This window comes from Eupeodes corollae, chromosome 3, assembly GCF_945859685.1.
Source record: "Eupeodes corollae chromosome 3, idEupCoro1.1, whole genome shotgun sequence".
Taxonomy (NCBI): Eukaryota; Metazoa; Arthropoda; class Insecta; order Diptera; family Syrphidae; genus Eupeodes; species Eupeodes corollae.
The window spans coordinates 118,063,131-118,082,766 of record NC_079149.1 but is presented as its reverse complement, the minus strand read 5'-3'; the positions used below and the strand labels follow the sequence as shown (position 1 = coordinate 118,082,766).

Below are 19,636 nucleotides of genomic sequence, written 5' to 3'. Positions count from 1 at the left end.
TGTTCCTCCCATCAGTATATTTTCCATTTCTTTGTAAATTCCTTCCTTTACTGGTGTGAATGTCCTTCGAAATATATTTTTCTTAAATAAAATTCCAATGAAATGACAGCCTTATAACCCTGGAAATATGTTTTTAAGGTTAATAACAAGACGAGAAAAGTATGACGGAAAGTTTTCTCCGTATCAAGACGCCTACCTATCCCAAATATCATGTCATGTTATTTTGTATAATGACCTTTAAAACTGTTCCCTTAATTGTGGGATAAAGTTCGATTTGTTTTTCATCTGAGGTTCATTGATTTTCTATAGTTGGAACTTTCATTGGATGAACTTGACATGAAGTCCTGTTCTAAATACCACACAATTGACTTTAATTCAAAATACAGGAACAGAATACTATTTAATTTTTATTTTAACCATTTAAAAGCGTTATATATTAGCAAAGTTTTTCAATTAATTATGTGAGATAATAATATTTTTCATTTCATTTTTAATTTAAGAAATAATTGCACGAGTGAAAAATTCTGAAATGTATCGACATGGAGTTTTTCGACCACCAATAGCATACCTTGAAGTGCCAGAATATGTTCGATTGTGTTTACGTTCATGTTGGGATGAAGATCCAGAAGCGAGACCTGATATTCGTTTAGTTCGAATTAAATTAAAGGAATTACAAGCTGGATTGTAAGTTTATGTACAGTGGCCCCCAAGCTTGTTCGAAAAGAGAAATTCTATATTAATTCGGTTAATTAGAACATTTTTTTCTTGCGTCCGATTACTCTTGGGAGCCACTATATATATTATTTTATTATTAATAATTTTGTTTCATTATAGAAAATCAAATATCTTTGATAATATGTTATCAATCATGGAAAAATATGCATATAATTTAGAAGCGCTTGTTCAAGAGCGAACGAATTTATTATACGAAGAAAAGAAAAAAACTGATTTATTATTAAATCAAATGTTACCGCGGTAAGAAAAAATAATTAAGATTTATAGCAAAGCATTTTCACGAAACTAATCTTTTTTTTTACTTTCAAGATCCGTAGCAGAATCTCTTAAACGGGGAGAACCGGTCGAAGCTGAATGCTTTGATTGTGTTACAATATTTTTTAGTGATCTCGTAGGTTTCACCGAACTTTGTGCAAAAAGTACACCATTTGAAGTTATTGAAATGCTTAATGATTTATACACCTGTTGTGATTCAATTATATCTGGCTATGATGTTTATAAGGTATGCATTTTTAATTCTTCTAAAAACATACGACGTGTGTTCAAAAAGTACCCGAAATTTTTAAATTTCGCGGGTCAAAATTTTGTATTTGAAAAAACAAAAATTCAGGGTACTTTTTGAACACACCTTGTACATATAATTTATAAAAAAAAAACTAACAATTAAGTAAGGAATATCAGATGAAAGCTTAAAATACGATGGGTGAAAACTTGAAGAAAGGTACAGGGTGCCGAAAAATTCGTTATTACTTTAAGAAAAAAGAGGCTGGGATGCGACCCACACTGATAACTTCCCATCCCGTCTGTCGATTTGTTTTGCTTAAAAGTTTGTCTATATGTATTTTTACCAAATTTGAGCACTATTTTTTGTAGATTTTATTTTTTATGAAAAAAACGGACTGTTGGATTTTTATATAAAAATTACTGAATATTGAAAACAATATTTTCTCTGAAATAAAATAAGTTTGAAGCCAATATTTTTAATTTTTGAAAAGCTATTTGAGCCGAAAGTAAATTTTTACCAAGTTTTAGTAGGCATTGTTTTTTTTTAGAGTTTTATTTTTTTGTAAAAAAATAGTCAATTCGATTTTTTTAAAAATTTTACCAAACGTTGAAAACAATATTTTTTATAAGATAAAATTAGTTTGAAGCCAATATTTAAAATTTTTGAAGAGATATTTGAGTCGAAAATCAATTTTTACCAACTTTTATACTTTTTTTTTTGGTTTTTATTTTTTGTACAAAAACTGTCAATTCGATTTTTCTCACAATTTGTCCTAATATTGAAAACAATATTTCTTATAAGAAAAAATTAGTTAGAAGCTATTATCTCAAAGTTTTTAAAAGATATTTGAGTCGATAATCATTTTTTACGAACTTTTGTTAATTTTTTTTTTCGGTTTTTAATTTTTTGTACAAAAACTGTCAATTCGATTTTTTTCAAACTTTAACTGGATGTTGACAACAAGATGTTTTGAAAGATAAAAGTAAATTAAAGCCAATATCTCAAAGTTTTGAAAAGATATTTGAGTCGAAAATCAATTTTTACCAACTTTTATAAATTTTTTGTTTAGGTTTTTATTTTTTGTAAAAAAAACTGTCAATTCGATTTTTTTCAAACTTAAATTGTATGTTGACAACAAGATTTTTTGAAAGATAAAAGTAAATTAAAGCCAATATCTCAAAGTTTTGAAAAGATATTCGAGTTGAAAATCAATTTTTACCAACTTTTATAAATTTTTTTTTTAGGTTTTTATTTTTTGTAAAAAAACTGTCAATTCGATTTTTCTCAAAATTTTTCAGAATGTTGAAAACAATATTTCTTATAAGATAAAATAAAATTGAAGCCTTAATTTCAAGTTTTTGAAAAGATATTTGAATCGATATTCAATTTTTACGAACTTCGAGTAATGTTTTTTTTTTAGATTTTTATTTTTTATAAAAAAAACTGTCAATTAGATTTTTCTCAAAATTTTATCAGATGTCAAAAACATTATTCTTCGTTGCACAAAATTGTTTTAGAGATAAAATCATATTTCAGTCGTAAAATTTTGGAGGTGACAAATTTTTTTTTTCAGTTTTATTGATTTAAAAAAAAAAAACCGTTTTATTGATTTTTTCAAAAAATATACCTGTTTGGTATCACGTTACAATCTATTATATAAAATTTAATTCAAGTCTCTAGCGTTTTTGGTTCGTAAGATATTTAGGGTTAACCAAAATTTTCATCTTTTTTTCAAACTGCTATAGTAAAAAAACCACCCACGCAATTTTCTTGAGAGCCCTTTCTGCATCTTTCTGCCTTATTATCTGTATAACAAAATTTATTTGAAGTCGATATCTCTTCTGGTTCTTGAGCTATGGACCACGAAAAAAACGTCGCGAACGTACGGACGTACGGACGTACAAACGTACGTACACACGCACGCACAGACATCTTTCTAAAAATCTTTTATTTCGACTCAAGGGACCCTGAAACGTCGAGAAATGTCAAAATTTTCAATTTGACAAATCGGACCCATTACAATAACTTCCTATGGGAAGTTAACAACTAGTTTTAATGTTTTGATCTACCAAGAAAAATCTTCTGTTCTGTTTGACAGACTCGAAAAATGTTGGTTTTGTAGATACGAAATAGAAAGGGGGTGATATGATACAACTCAGTATAAAATCATTCATTACAGTCTACAGAGTTAAAGCCAGGATCAGAAATTAAAAATAGACATTTCATCTCGAAGTAATTCGCATATCGATAAAAATTGGTACCGCTACTAAAGACATCGTTATTATCAACTTACATCAATTCCTCAAAAATAACATGAAATCGTAAAAAGTTTGTAATGTTTTTTTTGACGAAAATTTAGGCTTTCAAATTTATATAACATTTGAATGATAACTCCTACAAACAAATTTTTTACCTAGGCTTTAAAGACCATGTGATGTTCTACAAAATATGTAAAGTAGCGTTTTTAAAAAAATACCAAATGTCAAATCAACTCACAATAAAATATTGCAATACAAAAATTGTTGAAATTTCGAAAATTTAATTTTTTAGCAAAAAACTCCTTAACTGCTATTTTATAAAAATTTTGTTTAGTCAGTTTCTTAAGACCATATTTGTTTCCAACAATTCAAATTTGTAGTTATTATTTGGTGTTACTGATTCGAAAAATATAAGTGTTTATCAAATTTGGTAAAAGACCCAAAAAAGGTATTTCCTTATTTTTTTTTAAACGACGAAATTTTCACCAAAAATTTAAGAATCTTCAGTTCAAAATTTATTTTCTTAGAAGAATATAATTTCTATTTACTAAAATCAACAAATTGAAAAATAAGACCATTTCAAAAATTTAGTTTTAGAACTTTTGCTTATTTCCGATATTTTTGACCTTTGGTTCGAGTCCCAAATTTTGAAGTTTAAATGTTTAATTTTAGAATTTTCTTAATATTGTTAGGGGTCTTGCGTTGTTTTTTTACATTAAAACTTATTGAACCATGAGTCGTATTTTTTTGTATGCAACAATAAGGAGAAATATTTTAAGTTTCGTATTTTGCTCAAGACTTCTGTTTCCTAAATAATTACATACAAAATAAGAACAAAATGCGTATACGAAAAGTAATTTTTTAGCATGATTTGTTCGACACTCTGTATTTATGTTTTCAATGGTTCAGGTCAACTTAAATTTACTTCCTTTTAAATATTCTCAATTTTTAGAAATAACTACATAAATAAAAGGTACATTCACATCTTGCTTTTTATCATCCAGGTTGAAACAATTGGAGATGCCTACATGGTAGTATCGGGCCTCCCAATACGCAACGGAAATAAACATGCTGGCGAAATTGCCTCCCTGGCTCTTCATCTCCTCGAACACGTATCGAAATTAGAAATCCGACATAGACCCGGAGAATCTTTACAATTTCGAATTGGTATTCATTCTGGACAATGTGCTGCAGGAGTTGTTGGAATGAAGGTAAGGTATTTATTTATTTTTACCTTAAAAAAAAGACAACCAATTACTCTCATGTGCATCTCATTTTAATCACCTCTCAGATGCCGAGATATTGTTTATTTGGAGATACTGTTAATACTGCATCTCGAATGGAAAGCAGTGGGGAAGCCTTAAGGATTCATATTTCAGAGAAAACGTATACATTACTGGAGCAAGTGGGTGGTTTTCATTGTGCTGAAAGAGGCATAACAAATGTCAAGGTATGTAATTCCTCATCCATCATATCCCTGTTTGAATTATTCATAAGACAATGATTTCCACACAGGAACAAGAACAAGGACATGCAACCATTTATTTAAATTAAAAATAAAAACTTGACAATTTATTAATTCTATTAGTTTTGTGCATGTAAAATGCAATTAATTAATTTGTTTCTGTATAACTATATTTATAGGGAAAAGGTGAAATGCGAACGTATTGGCTAATTGGTCAAGTCAAAACTTACGAGCCACATGTACCATTCCGGAAAAGTGACATAACTCCAGATCTCATAAGTAACGTCGATAGTGATTCACTGCGTCCTTTACGCCTATCAAATGAATGCAATTCATCGAGTCTATCAAGTGTTCAATTACAAGTGATGGGAAATCATCGGATCAACATGCCAATCCGTCCAAGTTCAGCACGTTTGGTGTATCCGAAAACATACTGTGCCTGCCGAACAAAATGCATATTCGATCGTAATTCTGATGATAATGTTAATTTTGTAATCGAACGAAATTCAGATATAAATCATTTCAAGGGGGGGAAATTGCCTTCAAGGCAAAATGATCGAAATTTCCTATGTGTATGCAATTTAAGTTCGAATTTTAGCGACGGTGGACCAAGAGGGCCGCGTTCTGCACCTCATATAACATTCCGTCAGTAAGAAATGGCACATATTTTATGATTATGTTAAGTTTATGATCGGAAACTAAAGCCAATTAAAAACAAATTAAAAAAAAAAAAACAAAAAAACTAAATTTAAAAAATCTAAAAGTGTTGTGTCTGGTAATTGAGGTTGTGGTTTGAAATGTAGCTAATTTAAAAAAAAATATATAGAAAAACTAGAATTGAAGGGGAAAATATTTATGCGGCAAATAATACAAAAAATTTCTCATAAATAAATGTGTGATGTTAAAAAAAAAAACTAAAATATACTATAGAGAATGTTATATTGAATGTTAAAAAGAAAAAAATGTATAGGTATAGTATTTATGTAAAATAAAAATGTATGAATGTACCTATGTTTAAGGATAAAATTAAGATAGGTAAATCAGTGCATTGAATTGTTGATGGATAAAACTTAAATATTGATATACACATAGCACACAAAATTGACTGAATTTGAAATTATCGAATATGTAAAAACAAAAATGAAGAAATATAAAATACAAAACAAACGAACACTATTTAACTTGCTCAAGGCAAGAAGTAAAAATAAAACATTTTTTTGGAATTTTTATGAAACACATACATACATAAATAAATAAAGATTATATATATTATATTATTATACACCGAATACAATTATTATAAATAAAGAAAAATTATTTAATACATTTTTTTAAATATAAGTTTTTTAAATAAAGTGTTTGATGTTACGCGGTATATCTACATAATATGTATGAAGTTTATTGTTTTTAAATAAAACTAAGTGTATTCTTACATAAAAACAAAAAAAAAGTGTTTTCCCTTAATAATTAAAGACCAAGGTCTTAGGCCTCAAATATAATGTTTTAATTCGACCTGGCCTAAAGTTGAATTTTATAATTTTTATTTTGGTAGAAATAACGTCATCATCAAGAAATGGGATCCGGCCCTGTCCTCCTGTAACATATTTTGTTGACCATGTGAGCTAGTTGACCTGCCCTCTATACTCAACCTAGGTAGGGAGGTGTGGATGCCTCCCAAAGTGATATACATATGTCAGGAGTTAAGAAAAAAAAAACGCAAAAAAAGTTATTTTAATGCGCTTAAGAAATATCGAATTCCGCGTAGCCGCATTTGAGCACTATACAGCGTTATGGAGGAAGCAGTGGCATGAAATTTAGCTTAATCCCTATGCAGAACAAAGAAATAGATATTTTTGCATCAGAAATGTTGGCATAAAAGTTCTTTTTGAAGAAAAGGCCAAGACATGTAAATATTGTAATCTGGAACAATTTCCAAATTAAAATGTTTGTAGCTAAACCTTTTATTTCTCCAATATCTACCAACTCCATCCATAAAAGTTATAATTTAAGGCTTTCCGCAATCCGTCAACTTATTCCAACAGAAAAAAAAATCAATTTCATCCGCAAATATTAGGCACGATATTAGCAGTTACCGCTTCCAACCCCTTTCCAGTTTAATTTATGTACAAAATGATGAGACTTGCTTCCATTTGAGTTTCAGTTAATAACTGAATAACTTAATCAAATAATAAAATTGTTCCTATAATTCATACACACCTAGAAAGTAATTTCAATTTCTTGGCTGAAAACAAATATTCAAACTCGAAAACACAGTTTGTATGGAATTTATATAATTTGGATTCTTTTTAAAACTCTTAAAACTAGTAATTCAAGAATAGGTTAGGCTGCATAATGGGAAAGCGGTAAAAACGTCCCGGTCGTCCAGCTCTTCTTCCTTCTGGTGTGAGCAGATTCCACGGCATTGCTTGGCCTCCAATGCAGTCGTTACCTTTACGAAGTGTATGTCCAATCCATTGCCACTTACGCCTTCGTATTATACAGGCCTCTTCTGCTATTCATCGGGGGGAATTTTCACTAATCATTATTCTGCTATTCATTTGAAGTGAATCTATATCGGTAACGTCGGTGAACGTCGTCAAGTGAAAGCATTAATTCTATGGAATTCAGAGCCGCATATAAAATGCAGCGGATTTTTCATTTGATGTCTGGTTTGTTAATTTTTGTAAGCAAAATGTAAGTGAAAAATAATTTATTGCTAAATTTAGAATATTTGTTTTATAAATAAAAGAATATTAACATTTTTAGGGGAAGGAAGACACTTTTTAACATTTCTCCAAAGCTCTCTTGTTTGAGGATTCTCTTATTCCTCTGCTTACAATTGGAATACAAAGTTAAATACTGCCGAAGGTTTGCAGCTTTCTTGCTATGGCTGAAGTAACCTTCCAAGTGTTGCACCCATAAAGAAGCACAGATTCGACATTTGTGCGAAGCAGTCGTAGCTTTGTTCTTAAGCTGATAGAGTTATTTGTCCAAATTTTCGACAACATACCGAACTTCTCTTTTGCTTTGCCGATGCGGCAAATAACGTCTTGTTCGGTTTCGCCTTCGATGGAGACTATACTTCCAAGGTATTGAAAGCTATCCACTTTTTCCACCGGTTCCGAGGAAATATTTATTTGAGAGGGTGGTAGGGTTCCGAGGCTGATCATTTTTGTTTTGCTGGAATTAATTTTCAGCCCCACAACTTCTGCTTCTCTCTCCACACTTGTTGTCATTTGATGGAGATCCATGATCCTAAGATAGATTAAGCAAACATCGTCCGCGTAATTCAAGTGCTTTAAATAGGATGTCAAAGTCCATTTGACCCCTCCGCTATCTGACAAAGCTACGCGCAGTAGATCGCTTATCACCAACAAAAACAATAATGGCGACAGAATACAGCCCTGTCTGACTTCGCTACGGATTTAAAAATCATCTGACAACCTATCATCGTGCAGAACGTGACACTTGGATCCATCATATGTTGCTTTAATAATAGCAATTAGTTTCTCTGGGATGCCTCTCCTCCGTAGTCAACCAGATATACTCCCTGTTAAAGCTATCTAAGGCCTTCTCGAAGTTGATTAACAGCAGGTGTAGTAGTGATCGATATTCAACGCAATGTTCAATAATGATCCGCAGGGTGTTGATATGATCAATCAGCCCTATCATGAATTCCATCGTAATCGGAAATTTTTACGAATCCCGAAAAACTGTATCATATAATCCGTTCGTAGTGGAAAATCTCATACAATTTTGCATTACGAACGGATTTAATGATACAGTTTTTCGGGATTCGTAAAAATTTCCGATTACGATGGAATTCATGATAGGGCTGAAAAGAGGAGGATCCAGCGCGGTATCCTGCTTGTTCGGCATGGAGTGTGGCCTTAAGGTGTTATCTAATGCGTTCCAGTATGACTTTTGCTACTATTTTGGCAACGGCAGCTAGAACGCAAATTCCTTGCCAGCTTTCGCACTTTGTTAGATCTCCTTTTTTTTGGAAGCTTGACGATAATTCCCTTCTTCCACTCAACCGGCAAGATTTCGATGGTCCAGGCTTCTTTTTTGAGCGGATGAAGCAGTTCGCTTGATGACGTTGGCAATGCTTGTAAATAATATGCTAAAATATATTTCGTCACTACTAATTTTATAAATTATTGAACAGAAACATATATCCTAAATGTTTAGAACCACAAAAAACCTTCACGTTGAATAAACATTTATTTTCATCGAGAATTTCAATAAAAGTAATTTTAATAGTATGTTTAATTTATTCGATTATTAATTAATATCGCATCTCAGTTTGTTTCGTTTTTGCTTACGGAATGAAATATAGTTCTTTTTTTATTTTAAACTTTTGTTTACTAACCCGAATAAAATTTATATATAAAATCTGAAATAATAACTTTGTTACAAACTAAAAGTGCATATTTAATCGAAGCTTATCAATTCAGCTGTGGTAACTTCTTCTTTGGGTGGTTCTTCGACTTTCTGTTGTTGCACAGCTGCTGGAGGCTCAGCAACAGCTGAATTTTCAATTGGAGCCGGACCCACCACATTTTGTTGAACTGGGTGAGCCGTTGTCGTTTGAACGGGTGGTTGTTGTTGATTCATGTTTGGCATTGAAACAGGTCCAACTATTGGTGGTGCAGTGCCTGGAGCTTGTTGCATTGGATGAACCATAGAAGGGGGAGCTTGAGTGGTTTGAATCATACCGGTAGAAATTGGAGACTGATTTTGAACAACATTTTGTTGCTGGAGCATTACGTGAGTCATTGGCGGGTTCATTTGAGAATGGGGAAGTTGTTGGGGTGTATTGGGAGCTATAAAAATAAAATAAATTAATTTTAATGATAATAAAGATAAAGTCAAAGGTCCATACCATTCATATTAGTCATTCCATCAGCAGGATTTGGAAGTGGACTCATATGTTGGCCAACTGCATTTCCACCCACCATTGGGCTGTGTGGCATTCCCGGAACCATCATGCCAGGATGATTTGGTAGAGGCACACCTGGCATCCCCGGGGTATACATTCCAGGCATAGGCGCGGCGTTCATGTTGGGTTGTGGAACACCTTGAGGAGGAATAACTTGCCCAGGCTGGGGTCCAACCTGTCCTTGTGGATTGTAAGCTGGTGGAACTTGACCAGGCGAATTCGGATTAAACCCATATGGATTGTAAATGTTGTTCATTTGGTGATTAGGCGAAGCATGGGGATTTGGGTTTGGCATAAAAGGAAATGCAGTCTGACCCATTCGATATTGAGCCTTCTGTTGTTCCTGACGCATTTGCATTTCACGTTCTTGCTCTTGAATCCGTTGCAAAGCCAACTGCCTTTGATATTGCAAATACTCTTGTTTCTTCTTTCGCATAATTTCCAACTTCTGTGCCATTTGAATTTGACGTTGACGTTCTTGCTCCTCGGCAATACGACGAAGTTTTTCAATATGCTCCTGTCGGAGAACATCAAGAGCAGCACGCGAATCCTTGATCTGGGCTAATTTATCTTGAAGCTGTTCATACCACATACGTTTGTCGTCCATTTCTTTAATGTAAGACAATTGATTCGAATGCAAAGAAGTCAAAGTCATGAATAGCGTTTGAACTGAACTATCATTGGAAATACTACGACCACGACTTGAATTCGATTTCATACGATTCACGAATATTTCAACTTGACTACGCATGTTATTGGCGAATTCGTCAATTTGAATTTCATCAGGCAACATCTGAAAAAAAAATTAAAACTAAGATTTGAATTTGGAACTTGTATCGATCTAATATCAAGAAAGACTGCAAAAAAATCAGGTATTATACACACGATACCGTGTAAAATGAAATTTAAGACTCTACACAAAATGATGAGTTGTCTAAAAAAAACTTAAGCTAAGGTAGAGCCCTTTACTGTAAGTTCTGTACAATTTAAAGTCTCCATAAATGTATAGGTTTTCAGGCCCGATGCGAGAAATGTGTCCTCCTTTCGGGTTTTGCTACAATCAGAGAGAAAAAAACTAGTTTTTAGTTTTTTCTCTATGGCACATAAAGTATACGGAAACAAACTTTTTAATGAGCGCATACGGGTTAAGAAATGTTTTACGTTTTTCTGTGTTTTCCCCTTTGGAATAAAAAACTCTCAGATAAACAAACATTCGAACTGAAAAGTCCCGAACCTAACATATAGATGACGCTTAGTGTGTTATTGATAAGTTTGAGCTACTGAGCTTAGAGTGATGCTACTTTTTTTTATTTTCAAAACAATGGATCCAAATCAATTTTACAATGTTAATTTTAAAATGTTCAAGCCAAGCAATAGCTAAACAAATTTCATGTGGACTAAGTTTCATCAGAAGCTTTAGTTTTCTGACTCCAAACGTAGTAGAGGCACCGATTGTGCAGAATAAAGTAAACATCAAAATTAGGCGGAAACACCAGAAAACATCAACAAAATCCACAAAGTCGTTTTGAATGATCGAAAAAGGAAGCTGCGGGAGTTAGCAGAAGATATCAATAAGTCGTATTGGCTTCTTTTTGTAAAAAAGCTCTGACCAAAAACAAGCTTTCGTTGAATGTTTTAAATAGGGTTTTGGTTTCAACAAACTGAAAGTTTTACGTACAGATCTATTCCACCGACCTCTTTCACTCTCTCATTACTAAAACTTAAGCCTATTTTTATGCTCAAGGTAAACCGTTCTACAAGTGTTCCAATGTTAGAGCAATACTGGCTTTTGACACAGATTTCAAATAAAGTTGTTTAGACCAACCCTCTGGTTTTTTCAGCCCATGTACCTTTAATCTTAGTTAGCGACTTGCTTTTAATTTCCTGAAATGTCATGGAAATTGAATCTTGTGAAAAATGTGTTTCTTTTTGTACGAATAAGAACTGACGATATTGCAGGAGTTCTCAGCAATTTTGGGAATATTCATTTTAGCCAATAGATATACCGACGTTCCCAGCGAATTTTCTTATACAATTTTCTTTTCGATGATTCGAATATAAAGGAATATTTGATTGTATGTACGCAGAAAATGCACCCTAATTTATGAACATACAGATATGGACATAAAAATAGACACAGAGATAGTCGCTAACAGTAAAACTACATTAAAACAAAAACATGCATTAGAAGTAATTTTAACCATTATTAAAAAAAAAGTTAGACTATCTTATGCAAAATAACATGATTTTTTTTAGCTTGTTGATTGTTTGGAAATGAACCGTTCCTTAGGTAAGACTGTGTTTTTGGTGTACACTAAAATAGAAGCTCATTGGAACACAAACCTTAATTTTAACTAGTACTATCAAAGATATTAGTCTTTAATATTTGTTTCACTTTTATAAAACAATAAGTTCACTTTAGGAAGTAAAGAAAGATCATTTGCGCCTCAAAAATAAAATCCGTACAAGTCTTCAAGGGAAATAAAAAACAAACTACAGCTTCTAATAACTTCCAGAGCTGTTCGTATAAGACTTTTTTAAGCTAACTTGCTTAGAAGGATCGCCAGAATGGTGCCGTTTCTAAGCAAAACAACGTATAACAACGCGGTTTAAATTCGCACACGATCATTTTGATTAGGGTGGGAAAAAACTGGAGGAATGTTTTGTGTATGAACGAAACAAAGATACATTTGTTCCGAAGTGATTGCAGACAAAACGTTCCAAATTCCAAATATATCCAGAAAACGGTCAAGAATTGTGTCTTGGTATCGCGTTGGACCAATACATTTGATTAGGGTGAAATAGATGAAAATATGAAGGTGAATATCATGAAGAATACGATGCTGTCATGTGTTCTACAGCAAGACAACGACCCTAAGCACCCATTCAAATCTCCTAGAATGTATTTTAAAGACCAAAAAAACAACACCAGCGCTGAAATCAAACGAAGAATAACTCTTACTAACCGCTGTTTCTTTGGGCTAAGAAAGCAATTGAGTGGCAAAGTCCTCTATCGAAGGACCAAAGTGTCGTTACATAAGACCCTTATCATCCCCGTCCTGCTATAGGTGCAGAAGTACCTATGACAAAAGCGGATGAAAGCACCTTAACTTAGACTTAGTAGACTTAGCCAGAAGGGTAAAAGTCCAACGACTAAGATGGCTGGGTCACGTAGAGTGCATGGAAACCAATGCTCCGACCCGAAAAGTCTTCGGATCCACACCCACAGGACAGCGCAGTAGAGGAAGACCACGAATCAGGTGGCGCTCACAAGTGGAAAGTGACCTCACAAAACTTGGAGCGCGAAACCGATCTTGATGGAGTTTGTTGGGTGAGGCCCTAATTCACACAGGACTGAAGCGCCACCTAAAGTAAGTAATGGGTATTTTAGTTTGCAAGAAAAAAAAATCTTTTTATGACTTGAATTTTAAAAACTCTGTTTGGTGTTTCTATTTTAATGTCGTCATCTGTATATTGTATATAATTTTAGTACCTATTTGAATTTCTAAAATACATTTAAAGACGAATAAAATAAAATCAAAACAAACAAATTAATTTTGCTATAAAAAACAAAAACAAAAGAAGACAGCTATATGCTTAAAAATAAATTAATTATTTTGTTTTTGTCGGTTTTAGTCATTTAATTGTCTCTCTCTTTCTTTATAAAATTCATGAATTCATTGTTTTAATACTTACAAGAACAAAAATGCAATACAAACATAAAAATAACCTCGCTACATATTCGAATCAAAACAAGAAGTATTCTCATATGTGCCTGATATATTGTTTACAGATATACAATAGATTATTGATTAGACAAAACATTAGGCACAAATAATAATTCTCACAGTCTTAAAAGCAGCAAATAATAAAATAAATAATCATTGTTTACCTTGTTACTTATTACGGGAGCAGTTGTCATCACTTGAGGCATTGGACTCGGTGCCGATGGACTTGCTGGTGATTCATTAACTTTCCTTTGTTCCCAATAGCTACGATTCAGATACTTGGCCAAATCGGGGTCTTCGACAACACCTGGAGTTGGTGGTGGTGCTTCTGGACTTGGTGAGCGTTGCAACATTCGATAAGTTGTTACTGCTGGCTATAGATGACGACGAATACGACGCACGGCAAGAAATAAATAAGAATAACAAATAAAAATCGATTGTCAGCCAACCAACCAACTACACACAACAATTCAAAATGTGTATGAATACTAATTATTATCTTCACTCACATCAAACATATGACTGACTCACTTAACAATAATTATAATACTAAAAAGAGAGATAAAGTATCTACTCGAATAAAGAACAAAATATGAATTTCATTGACGCATACACAAAATTAACAACAAATTATAATTTGCTAAGATTAACAACACGATACCTGTTTTTTCTTTAGTTCGGCCTCCGATTGACTAAGTGCCAGGGCTAATTGTAATTCTTCTTCCTCTTTTAATTCTTGTTCGCTTTTTCTTGGTGGTGTCTGACAACATGAACAAAAAAAAATTAAATTAAGTTTTCCCTGTTTTTTTTGGGGGGGGTATGTGAATTTATATTTGTTACCACCTGCACCTGCTGTGCCAGAGAACTATTCAGATACTCAGCTGGTAGGTCATTCTCAGCTGGTCGAGGTTTTCCACTGGAGGGCTTCTGCAAACTTGTATAACAACCATCACAGACACGTACCTGAATGACAATTTTTCTTCTTAAAGTCCAGAATGATACAAAAAAAAACATTTTTACTTACATCTTTTTCGATACCATATTTTGGCAAAGGACATTGTTTTGTTGAACATTGACTACAAAATATCTGTCCACAATTTCTGCAATGATGTTTTCGTTGAGTGAATGAAAATTCAACACGACAACGATGACAGACTTTGCCATCGGCCCAATCTGGTGCTGTATCAGCAGTAAACATTGCATCGGCTTCCTTTAGCTCGGGGAATGTGTGTCCTTTAGCTTTTAGAATTGTCATAGTGTCCTGAAATTTAAAACAAAAAACGATTTAATATAATATTATTTGTTTTATTTTATATAAATTGTTATGAATTAAAATTATTTAACCTTTTCTATCTTAGACATTATGACAAGCACATGTATTGTGAAACTGTGCCAACATTCTCCTCTAAACTCTGACAACAATTAGATTAGTTTGGAAATTGTAAATGGAAATGTGGGTAGATTGGGTGTTTCAACGAACGAATGTGTGAAGAGAAATTGAGAGTTGCTATTTATTTGCTGTCATTTTTAATTATTTATTGGTTTAGGCTGTTAAAGGGAATATCGAATAAATAGTCGAAAGCTTCTAAGCCGATTCGATGAAGTAAGAAATTTTTGGAATTTTATTTAAAAGGGGGCTTATTATTTCTTTTCCAAAAAATGGATAATTCGACAATTTTGGGGGTAATCTACCTTGAAGCACATGCGAATGGTCATTTAACGAATAACTAAGTATTTATCGAATGCAGAACTGTGACACCTGAGCAATGTTCTCAGGAAATAGCATCAAAAGAACAGATATCAGTCTGAAAAACCACCCCAATGGATTTCAATCACGCACACCAAACGACATGTGATGAAAACGCAAACGAAAAACGGAAAGAAAGATAGAAGACTTCGATTTCTATTATGGGACGGAAAGAGGCAAATTTGTGATGTCAGAGTTGATCTTATGCAAAAAGTGTTAAGCCTCCAAGAGAGAAAGACGACACCAACTTTTAGGTAGTCTTCCTCAAAAGAAAATGCTATGAGTTATGAAATTTCAAGAAGGACGTTTGAATACATTTGTTTGATTTAAATGTCAAATTGTGAAAGATATGATTTTTGAAAGGATTACCCGAAAACATAAACTACACGACACTGCAACCAAATCTTTAGGCCCTTTTTAACATACTAGATTAATTACTTGTGAAGCATCTTCAAATTCACGGATAACCTTACAATTCAAATGAAAAGAGAACGAACAGCTTGGATTCTTAGCCTGCAGTAAGTAATTAAGGATTTTCAGTTTAGACAAATCAAATTCTTGGACCAAGATGACGAAATTTAGAGTAACTATTTTGTTGTTGAAAACTCCGCTGTACTGTTAAAGAAGAGAAAGGATGAATAGACAGTTTTTAAAGTAAGACCTAGTAAGATTTAGATTTTATTTATTTCTAAGCTTAAATTTGTAAAACATTTTTGGTTGAAGTTTTAACGAATTATCTTTGTCTGGTTAAAAGGGGATCCTTTTCATGTTTTTTCTTCTTTAGGCCTTCTCTTTTTTTCTATACCTATCAATTCTAGCCTAAGATAGGGTTCAAGTCCTATAAGTGGAGAAAAAATGATTTTTGAATATACATTTAAATGATATACTTTTTGGAGTTACAGTTTTTAGAAGTGGAAAACTGAATTGAATTTGATGAAAAAGTTTGACATGTTGTGACAAACATCGAAAAATAGAAAATAGTGCTGATGGTTTGTAAATTTCTTCCATATTTGAAACATTACATTGTTTTATAACATGCATTGCATTGGTTTTGAATTCCTGAATAATGCAATGGCTGGAAAGACAGATTGTGGCAAACAATTCCACATTCTCGCAGTACGGCTAAAGAACGAATATCTTTACTTGGCAATACGACCGAAGTTGAGCTCGAGGGTATATTGATGAGATTTCCAAGAAGCGCGAGTATTATGGTTGAAGTGTTTAAGGGGAGGAATGCGACTGGCTATTTCTCTAGAGCATAAACCGTTAAAATAACGGTAAAAGAGGGTGAGACAAAAAACATTTTGACGATGTTCAAGCGACCTAAATGATTTTATGATGGTAATATCACCAATCAATCTGAATGCTCTACGTTCAATACTGTCCAAGAGGCTTAAGTAAGTTGCAGGAGCGATTTTGTATCGCCATTGTACAATGCTGTATATGTCAGAATTTAATGAGCTTATCATATTTTTTCGTTGCAGTTCCACATCCAAAGAATCATGTGAATCTGAAAACGAATACGAAAAGCTTAGAGTACTATCGTCAGCGAAACAATGTATTTCAGAGAGAAGTCATTAATAAAAATGAGAAAGAGTGTTGGAGATAGAACAGAGCCTTGGGGAGACCAGCATTTATTTTGTGGTTTTCAAACTTGAATCCTTCCAATAAAACTTGTATTTAACGATTTGAAAGGTTATTACTAATCAAATGAAGGAGAAATTCATGAAAACCGAAAGCACGTATTTTCGATAAGAGAGCCTAATGACAAACCCTATCAAATGCTTTTGAAATATCTTACTTTCTCCAAAGCGATGTAAAGATTTGCTTCACTATGATTTGACACTTTAAGACTTTTTTTTTGGGACCATGTGAAAGCTAAGGCCTTTTACAGATGAAATTCCTTCGAATTGGTCATGGAAAATGTGACAAAAAAGAAAGGAGGTGGTCTTTTTACTGATATTACTTTCTTTTATATACATATACCTTCCTTTTTGAAATGAAATAAACCTACGCATTTTTTAAGTATCAAAATTAGAAAACTCTATAGAAAAGAATTATGAGTAGAAATGTGTCTGCATCTGCATATATGTATAAGTTTAATCTTAATTAATCAGAAATTTTAAAACTGAATACCTAGTAAAAACTAAGCTAGAAGATAAATGCTTCTGGAGTATCAGAGATTGTTGTGGCCTGACCATTTTTCTATTATTTTTCGTATAGTTTCTCCAGCAAGCTTTTGAACTTTTCACTTTTGCACAAACAAAATCTTCTTTGTTTATGAATCCTTAAACGATGTCCAACCTGCTTACATATATGCAAGAACTTCCCAAAAACTTAGCCACCATCTAATTATTAATCTTACCTTAATTGATTGATATTTCTCAGATGTCCGGAATGCATATGCCCAAGTTTGCACTAGCTCGAGCATTTTCTGGCGAACATTTTCATGAGGAGTTTGTTCCAGAAAAGTGCTAAACATTTCACAATTCTCCTTTGTAAATACTTCTTCATGAATTGGCTGGCCGCAATTCTTTACGACACTCTCCAACACCAAAAGAGCATAACAAGCTGAATGAGGATTAGGTGAAGACATTTTCTTCTTAATTGCGAGGAACGCCTGTTTAGGTCTAAGGAGGACAAGGAACAAGAAAGGTCAATTGGGGTCAAAATGTATAAAATAATTCCATGTATACGTACGTAACATCATTTTGTCGAATTGTATCACAAATTAAAAGAATTGACGGCCAATCTGGTTCGAGGCGTAGATGGCTTGTAGCATTTTCTATAAAACAACGAAAACAAAGGTATTGATTGATTTAATAATTATTATCAGTCAATTTCTGTTTCTAATAAGAAATGCAAAATCTACAAAATCGACAAAGAATGAGTCACAAGATTTCTGATAACTCAAACAAACAAAAACAATTTAAGAAGTTTTTTAATTGAGTTAGAATATGAAAACGAAAACTATATCGTGGTACATATTTACCAAGAGTTTTTTCAAATGTCGATGAGCGAAACATCTTGATTTTCGTTTATTTAGTTGTAAAAATTTCACAAATAATTAAAACTTAAAACACAAAAGACGATTGACGATTTTCATTTTTCACCGCTTGACATTTACAGTTGACCACAAAATTGTTGTTGACGTCTTATAGATGTAGTAGAATTTTTATATGTACGTGAGAAAACTAAAATGTAACAGATTGGAATATATTTAGTACAGCGGATGTTCTTGGAGTTTCATTTATAGTTTTTCGTTATTTTTAAATATATTTATGAGTTATGTGCCTACAATCTCAATTTTTTGTGTTATTTAGCTAAAAGTTCTGTCAAATTTATAAAAAAAATATAAAAAATTAACTGTCATAAATTCTCATTTAATATTTCAGACACATTAAATAAGCGAATAAAATAGTTTCTATGATTTTTTCTAATTTTTAATCTAAGTTCTTTCAATAGTATTTTTTTGGTATTGACGAATCTCTTCTTCGTTGGATAAGAAATTTTCTTTCTAAACTCTTAATTGAAGTTGTTTTGGACGGATTCAAGTCAGAAACCTATAAAATAAATGCTAGTGTGCCCCGGGTCTCCGTTTTGTCTCCAACTCTATTCTTCATTTATATAAATGAACTTCTGTGTGCTATTTGTAATCCAATACATTGTTTAGCTGACGATAGCACTCTTAGCTTTTCATATTCGTTTCCAGACTCACAACCCTCCTCTTCGGATGTGAAACTTGAATGGCAAAATATAATTAGCTCATTAAAATCCGACCCATACAGCATTGTTCAATGATAAATAAAAAATCGCGTGAAATTTAATGCTTCGAACACCCATTGCTGTCTTGTATCGTTAAAGCCAGATATACCCTCCTTGCCATTATATATGAGTGGCACTTGCATCAACGAAACTGAAAATCTAGACATCCTTGGAATGTGCATCAACAACCACCTTTTGTGGAGCGATCACACGCGATGTCGTCAAAAATACCGCAATGGTTTTGGTTTTCTAAGGCGAAGCAAGAAATTTGTCTCACCGTCTGATCTGGTTCACAATCTACAAAAACTACATATATCCGTCCGAAACTTGAATATAACTCTCATCTCTGTGCTGGCACTCCAGTAACTTAATTAAGCCTCTTGGACAGTATTCAAAAAAGATCTTTTAAATTGATTGGTAGCATAAACATCATCAACTCGATAACTTCACTAGAACATCGTCGTAAAGTTTCTTGCCTCACGCTTTTTTAC

General features: G+C 32.8%; 2 protein-coding genes across 3 annotated transcripts in view; one reads left to right on the top strand and one right to left on the bottom strand.

Annotated features, from left to right (window-relative positions):
- LOC129952628 (guanylate cyclase 32E) overlaps positions 1–6,245 on the top strand; it is a 64,727-nt gene extending 58,482 nt beyond the window's left edge. The window contains exons 18-23 of the mRNA XM_056065357.1: positions 501–684; positions 835–975; positions 1,045–1,237; positions 4,503–4,709; positions 4,790–4,948; positions 5,143–6,245. Coding sequence (XP_055921332.1) covers positions 501–684; positions 835–975; positions 1,045–1,237; positions 4,503–4,709; positions 4,790–4,948; positions 5,143–5,616 — 1,358 coding nt within the window. The 3' untranslated portion in view covers positions 5,617–6,245. The remainder of the gene's footprint in view (positions 1–500; positions 685–834; positions 976–1,044; positions 1,238–4,502; positions 4,710–4,789; positions 4,949–5,142) is intronic.
- A 2,923-nt stretch (positions 6,246–9,168) lies between these two features.
- On the bottom strand, positions 9,169–18,521 carry LOC129950284 (hepatocyte growth factor-regulated tyrosine kinase substrate). 2 transcript variants are annotated; one of them, XM_056062176.1, is made up of 9 exons: positions 18,373–18,521; positions 18,081–18,165; positions 17,746–18,010; positions 14,658–14,894; positions 14,474–14,596; positions 14,295–14,393; positions 13,798–14,007; positions 9,849–10,698; positions 9,169–9,789 (listed from the first exon to the last, which is right to left on the bottom strand). In XM_056062176.1, the coding sequence occupies exons 1-9, from the start codon at positions 18,404–18,406 to the stop codon at positions 9,398–9,400; spliced, it is 2,295 nt and encodes a 764-aa protein (XP_055918151.1). In that variant the 5' UTR covers positions 18,407–18,521; the 3' UTR covers positions 9,169–9,397. The 2 variants fall into 2 exon arrangements, with proteins under 2 accessions (XP_055918151.1, XP_055918152.1); XM_056062177.1 differs by having other exon boundaries at positions 14,477–14,596.
- Positions 18,522–19,636: the final 1,115 nt, after the last annotated feature.